Consider the following 7,462-nt stretch of genomic DNA (forward strand, 5'->3'; position numbering starts at 1 on the left):
GCATTAATTAGTTTTTCCTAACTGAAAAGGCTAGAAAGCTTTTTTTAAAGAACAATACACAGATGCATCTTGGGAATTTTAGAGTTGTTGTTCTTGGAGCTTGCCCAGTGCTAAAAGTCAAGATATCTCAGCTTGAGCAGAATCAATTTAGACCATTTTTATCTCCCTCTTGTGAGTCCCCTACAGTTATGGAAGTCCAATACTAAATTGGTTTAAAAGACATAAATTGGATTGTGGAAGATAGCTACAGACATAGGTAAGGGTAGAAAAAACCATTCAGTAACCACTGTCTAGCCACGAAATGGATCGACGCAGAAAAACCAGGGAATCAAGGGAAGGCAGGCGGTGTTCTTGCAGATCTGAGCAGTGCGCCAAATGTATTGACATAAAAAAAAAACAACAACAATTGTTTCATAAAGCTTGCATCATGTGTCTAAACCAGCCCAAACCCTCTAACACACAAACAACAGTGAATTTGTCTACATCTTGGGAGAATACAGCAAAATGGCTTTTTCTTTACTGCTAAACATCTTCATATCTGACACAACCTAAGAAACAGAAACAAGATGTTTTCTTTCCCTTTCCTCTCCTTATTTTGTTCTTTCTTGTTTTGTCCTAAAGCTCGAGCTGCTTCAGATGTTTTCCATGTTTATTTTTAATTTCCCCCATAAACGGCGTAATGTTCGCTGTTATGAAATTTGGCTTCAACAGTTACGCATCATCAACAATCAACAGACTGATTTAGAAAAGTCTAATTAGCTAACACAGTGTGCTATCACAGGATGTTAACAGTATTTTAGGATTCAGTGAATTTGAATCTATCTTTCTGGGTGTTTCTTTCACATCTCTACACCAACCTGTAGATATCAATCATATGTCCAAACCCTACAAGGAGACAGCTTATTGGGTTTGGACATAATCAGTAGACCAGGACTGTAGCAGTCTGGTTTTTAGTTACACATCTCCCTCGGTGATCTGTCAGTTTCTATGACAGTTACAGCGGCGACAGCAAAATTATCAGAAACAGACCACAACACAGCACGAGCTCCGGCACAGCCTGCGAAGCAACAAAAAAACAACTCTGATCTCACTAATGTGGAGCGTCAGAGAGCAGCCGTGACCTTACCAGTATGGTGGTGACAATGAGGGTCTTGTTTGCCAGCGTCTCTGAGACATTAATATCCAGACTGGTGGAGTTCATTGCCAGGGTGTTGTTTGAGTACCAGATACCGATCTAACATGAAGAAGAAGCGTGACAAAAAATAAGCTGTTATTGTTAGATAAATAATATACAGCAGCTGTTTTATTGTTAAAAACACCTTTTGCACGTTTCATGTTTTGGGACTTGGGCTCCGCACTGTTAGATTCTGCATATGCATAACGAGTTAATTGTTCCCCACGGAGCCGTATATGTACTCGCAGTACTATGCACCACTTTGGGAAAAAAAGCTCCTGTTTATAAGCAGAGCAATGAGCTGGGACAAGATGGCAAAGGCGGTAATGAAAGGCATTCATGATCAGAAGTTCCACTGTAATTTTTTTTTCCCTTACGCACACCTTTTTTAAATTGCATAAATACTGTTCCCATATTTCCATTTTATGGAGACTGTAAAGTCACTTAGGTACATAAGTGTGTGATTATGACCTAACCAATCCGCTGGGTGGAAAAGCAGCTCGCAGAGGTATTTCTTCAGGAGATATTACTGTACATCTTTCAATAGGTCAAAGAAGAGGTAATGACTCCACAGACAGAATCACAGCTTTCCTGTGACACTCTTTATCCTGCCCTGACATTTAAGAGGAGTTTTTTTATCTGTGATCCACCGCTGCCTGCCTGGAGTGTGGGTGCCGCTGTGCAGAGAGGGGGGAGGAGCAGCGTTAAAATGTTCATTACCTCGAGTTAACACTCAACTAAGTAAAACTCTACCTCTAAGTATATGTAGCAGGTGGCATTTTGTGTTAACATGGAAAACAGCTGGCCAAGTGCAGAGCCTAGGAAGACATTAAGAGGAGGTGAAAAAGAAGTGTTTCCTCCAGCCAATGAACTGCAGCGTAATTCCCCTGCAGTGGTGTGTATACTTCATTTAGTGAATGCAGGTGGAATGCACTTAGATTTCCACCTGCCCTCACCTTTCCTTCTAGCTTACTCATGTGGACTGCATTGTCACAATAATGTACCAAAATGCTCCTGAACACCTCATTTGCTGCTGGGCCTGCCAACAGTTTGGTAGCATTGTCCAACTAGCCTAAACTAATCTGCTGTGGCCTGTGCTTGACTAGTTCAAGAGATCAAACTGGAAGCATGAGACTTTAAAAAGTTATTTTTATTATTATTACAAATTCAGCAATTAAAAAAAACACTATTGCTCAATTATATTCATTGTCAAGTAAACACAGTGTTTTTCCTGCTACACATTGCTGTGTATCATCCACAATACTCAGTGTTTGCTTTCCAATAACTATATCTACACACTGCCAGTCAAATAAAGTTAAAGCAGGGGCACATTAAATATATGTTTTCACTTTTAGCGTTAATTAGTTTGTTCCCATATTCTGGCTTTAAATGCTGATTAGAGTGTGCTGCTAAATGGTGCCTTCACTTGTTCCTGTGATTTAGAGCCACCGTGCCGCCCCTTTGAGCGTGTCTCTGTTCGAGAGGACGGTTGTAGTTTGGTGCACGCTGCTTGTCAGTGAATTCTAGTCTCTTTGAAGTTTTGTAATCTGTTGCTGCAGCCTGGAGACCGTGCCAATGGTGAACCTGTTTTCTCTGCTCATTGATATTCCTTCTACCACAGTTAAGGCTACACTTTGTTTAGAAAAACTATTCTATACTCTTGGTTTGTTTAGAGTAGGAAAGGGAGCACAGAATTCATTTTTTCTTCATTTTAACAAGACAAGTTAGGTAAGTTTTGACACTTCTGTTAAGAGTGTGCTTTTTGTTTTAATTGTTTTAATTGAGTGTCCCCCGAGTTCTCCACATGAGCTGTGCTTTATTTGCATTTCACTGTGAAAACTTAGCTCATTAAAATTGCTAACTTCGGTTCTACTCCTGTCCAACATGGCCGTACTGTGAAGGTACATTTCTGTTGAAAGGGAATGGGAGATGATATTGATTCATGGCCCAGCCTTTAATGTACTCAAACCTATCTGATTGTTAGACTACACCTACACCTCTGATCCATTTCTGTGAAAAAAGATGAGCACAAGATTTTCAAGGAACCATCATTGATCACATTAGTGTAGCTTATTGCAAGCTACAATCCAGCTCAGAGTTCAATTAAGGACAGAGTCCAAATCAAATACGGATTAAAACTAAGCCTAAAGCAAATCCAGTTCTATACGAGACAAAAACAAACACCAGAGCAGAGCTGCACACCTGTCTGCTGTGCACTGAGCTTAAGGCAAATATCAAACGCAGATTTTTGCAAACCAATGTCAAGCTATTGTTTGCAAACATAAAAAGAAAATAAATGTGTCGTTTATGACACAGAGGTTTTATATTTTTAGATCAGAAAACAAATAATCGAGCAAATCTTTAGGAAAATAGCTCCCGTGCTTTAACACTCCACATTTGTAATCAGTGAAATGTAGATTTAATTCAAACTGAAACCACTGTTCAAACATGAGCCGCATCTGACAGCAGGTAAAAAGTAAAATGCTGCCAGATAAAACGTATATCACAGAGTAAAGATATGGTTGCTATCAGTGGAGTTTGTGATGAAGCTGACCTCGTGTTAAACGCCGCTGCAGGCTTTCTGAAATGAGACAAGTGACCTGTAACTAACCCAGAACCTGAGGGCAATGTGACCTGGCTGCTGCATGATAGCAGGTGACTTCTGACCTCTTTGTGGCCTCCTCTGTGTTTCTCCAGGATCCGCAGGGTGTAGTTGGTCCTCTGACCTTTGCTGTTAAACTCCACTCGCCCTGTCAAACCATCGTACTCCACCTGGCAGGTAGACAGAGAGTGAGGTGAGGAAGTATGACAGAAGCATGAAGGAGAGAAGGAAAGGTAAGAAAAACAGAGAGTGGAAAACACAGAAAACATGAAAAGATGTGGAGAAATAAACTAAGCCAGCATTCTGCATTAAGCAAACATACTTCTTCTCACTAGCGGTCATGGTTAGACAGAAAGTATCACCAGTGATCAGGAGGAAAGAGAGGGAAAAAGACTAAGACAGGCAGAGAAAGCATCTGAGGCTGGACTAGACAAGGATGATCAGTTTTGGATCAACTAGGAGAAACTGACTGACGAGAGGCTCAGGCAGAGCAGCAGAGAGGGTCAAGAGCTCTCTAATAAGACTCAGACCTGCAGCTCACAGCTCAGCTCCCTCTCTTCAAAAGCCAGGTGCTGGCACAGTAAGCGAGAACTATGATGAATGGCGCAGCGCTGAAGATGGAGCACACCATGATGTTGACTAACAAAGACAGATGTCGGGCCGGTGGGGCGGGGGCAGTGAGAGATGAGACTCGAGCTGCCTTGACAACAGGTCGTCGATGAGAGAAACAGACGACCAGAGATGGGAGATGACAAAGAACAACAAAACACAGAGGTTACATGCAACATGAGATGAGGATGATACACATTTCAGCTGTACTCTTCTCATTTATCAATATTTCAGTTAAAAGAAAACTAAACAAAATGACGAGTCATGAATAATTATGAGTCTTTTCTGAACACATGCTGCTAATGCAATCCCTTCTCAAGTGGTAGCATCTTTGCTTTTCTCTGCTTTTAATCACTATGAAGAGGAGAAGCCATCATTTTTATCTGTCTGTTTCTTTTGTGTGTCTTTATGGTAAAATGTGATCTTGACGGTGTAGAAACTACTGTGGCGTGTCTTTATACTACACCTATGTTTGGAGATTGAATAAGTCTATTTATTGGATTTTTCATTCAGTTTTTTTATATGCTACAAAGTACCAAGTTTTTGTAGCGAGTTCTTGGAGAATTTTGTAATTGTGGGTCTTTACACAAACACAGAGGCTTTTAAATCAAACATTCAATACGTGACTGAAGTGCAGACTTTCAGCTTTAATTCAAGGAGTTTAAATAAGTATTACATTAACATTTTCAGAGGTCCAAAGGTAACTGGATGCTTGACAAGCAGTTTTCATTGCCAGATGAGCCGTGTTCCTTTGACAAGTTAAGCAGATAAAAGTGGAGGTTGATTGTAGTTTTTATCCGTTTTCTTGAACTCTCAGTATGAGGTCCAACGAGATGCCAATGCAAGTCAGAGAGGTGATCTGAAAAAGCATCTTTCTTTGGCCATAATTTACATCTAATGTGTGTATGGAAGTGTGTTTGTATTAATGAATGCAAGACCAAGTGTTTGACTACGTGTCTGTATGCTACAACATTCATATTTATCTTTAATTCATGGTTTTTATTCGAACTGTGAAACACTTTGCAATGGTAAAAAGTGCTATAAAATAGCTATTATTGTCATTATTGTTTTTATTACTATTATCATTATTAATAATAGGCCTGAAAGACAGATAAAGTAGATGAGCATATTTTTTCCTTGGTTAAGAAAAGCAACTTCACAACATCAAACCAATCAAGAACACTCTTGAGGAAATAGCCGTGTCATTATCAAAGACAGAATCAAGAGAGACCTTTGTGAGGGTTTACAACAAGCTGCAAACTACTGGTTACACTCAAGAACAACAAGGCAAGATTGGAGAGAAAACATCTGAAAGAGTTTGGTTTGAAAACCATTCTACAGACTGATGAAACATGAAGAACTTGTTTCATCAGTATTGAAGAGAGAAACAGCTCATCATCTGAAGCATACGACATGAGCATGCATGGCTGCCATGGGAACCACATTATTGGTGTTTATCGATAATGTTACTGCAGATAGAAGTAGCAGGATGAATTCTGAAGTGTACGGGGCTACGCTCTCTGCTCAGATTCAGCCTAATGCTGAAAAACTGATTGAACGGTCCTTCACTGCGCAAATGGATAATGACCCGAAGCAAACTGCAAAAGCATCCCAAGGCAAAGAAATGGGATATTTGTGAGTAGCCAAGTCTCCAAATCTCGTGATCACAGGTCATCAGAGCAGTGTTTCAGTCACTGAAGGTAAAACCAGGGAGTGCAGGGAGCCCCACAAACAAGCAGCAAGTGTAGGTGGCTCCAGATAAACCATGGCAGAGCATCCCGGGAGGGGAAACACAGCATTTGATGATGTCCATGGGTTCCAGATATCTGGGAGTCAAAGGATTTTCAGCCATGTATTAAAAGCAATTCTCAAATTTGAAATTGTGTTATTTGATCCAATTATTTTTAAGCCTCTGAACAAGGGGAACTGTGTTTGACAGTGTCTGTAATTCCTAAACAATTAATGTGACATTTGTGTTAAGCCCTGTGAATTAAAGCTTAAAGTCTATACTTCAATCACATTTTAATTGTTTGAATTAAAATCCACTGTGGCGGTGTACAAAGACACAATCACAAGAATTGTGTTATTGTCCAAATACTTATCAAACTAACTGTTTGTTGTTGTTTTTCCCCTGGGAGTCTGTTTTTCTCTGTGTGTGTTCTCCAAATGTAGTCTTGGAGAACTCAGCTCTAGCAGAAAACATCATAAAGGAGGTTTTGAATAATTTGTCCAACACTGTAACCTAGTTACAGGCACAAAATGTGACAGGTGTGTGTCTGAGATCAAAATCCACATCGTGAGCAGCGAGTGGGGTGGATCATTAACGTGCTGATGGGAGCGGCAGATGGTCACAAAATGATATTTCGTTTTTGCTAACCAACATTCCCAAACATTAAGAGTCAGTTTAATTTCACATAAGGAAAATCCTCAATTTTTTATGGCTGGAAACAGCTCATATTTAGTCTTTCCAATAATTAACTGGCTATAAAAATTATGGTAGGTTTATTTCCATCGACTCAGTACTCCAAGTGCGGTAACTGTTTCAAGCTCTAATTGAAGATGTCACCTGAGGCTTTGTAGAATAGCAATTTTAAAACAGTATTTTCTGTGTTTTCTCAAGTTTAACCTACTCTAAAAATAAATGCTAATTGCAGCAACACTAATCTTACTAGCGTTAATAAATAGGAGTCGCAGTTTACTCAAGGATGTTAAGAAAAGCTTGAATGTAAAAAGAAGATTAAACTGATGTCTGATATCAAATGTTACATCTTGTTTCCTGCTTTGGACATATAGTAAATATGGAGCTTTACCATGCGCAGATAGTTCATAAGACTGGTCCCGTGTTGCCAGATCTGAGGTGAGGTGCAGCTGAGTGGCTTCACTCCAATTTCCTGACTGCGGTTCAGTTCCCTCACTGCCCCCACTACCACGTGCACAGCGTCAAACATCAACGCTGAAGAAAGCTGTGGAAGGTGGAGAGAGGAGGCGGGGGATGGATAGAAACAAGAAGAGAGAAAGAGAAAAAAAGAGTTAATGGGAATTAGAGGTGCAGAGAGGATTGAAAGATTAACAAGGAA

General features: G+C 40.0%; 1 protein-coding gene across 4 annotated transcripts in view; it reads right to left on the minus strand.

The window, feature by feature from the left end:
- grik5 (glutamate receptor, ionotropic, kainate 5) overlaps positions 1-7,462 on the minus strand; it is a 94,646-nt gene that overhangs the window by 22,047 nt on the left and 65,137 nt on the right. For all 4 annotated transcript variants that reach the window (XM_005731826.1, XM_013910602.1, XM_013910603.1 and 1 more), the window contains 3 exons: positions 7,196-7,348; positions 3,842-3,946; positions 1,127-1,234 (listed from right to left, as the gene is read on the minus strand). In XM_005731826.1, coding sequence (XP_005731883.1) covers positions 1,127-1,234; positions 3,842-3,946; positions 7,196-7,348 — 366 coding nt within the window. The remainder of the gene's footprint in view (positions 1-1,126; positions 1,235-3,841; positions 3,947-7,195; positions 7,349-7,462) is intronic.

This window comes from Pundamilia nyererei, unplaced genomic scaffold, assembly GCF_000239375.1.
Source record: "Pundamilia nyererei isolate P.nyererei 1_Seehausen unplaced genomic scaffold, PunNye1.0 scaffold00045, whole genome shotgun sequence".
NCBI classification, from domain to species: Eukaryota; Metazoa; Chordata; class Actinopteri; order Cichliformes; family Cichlidae; genus Pundamilia; species Pundamilia nyererei.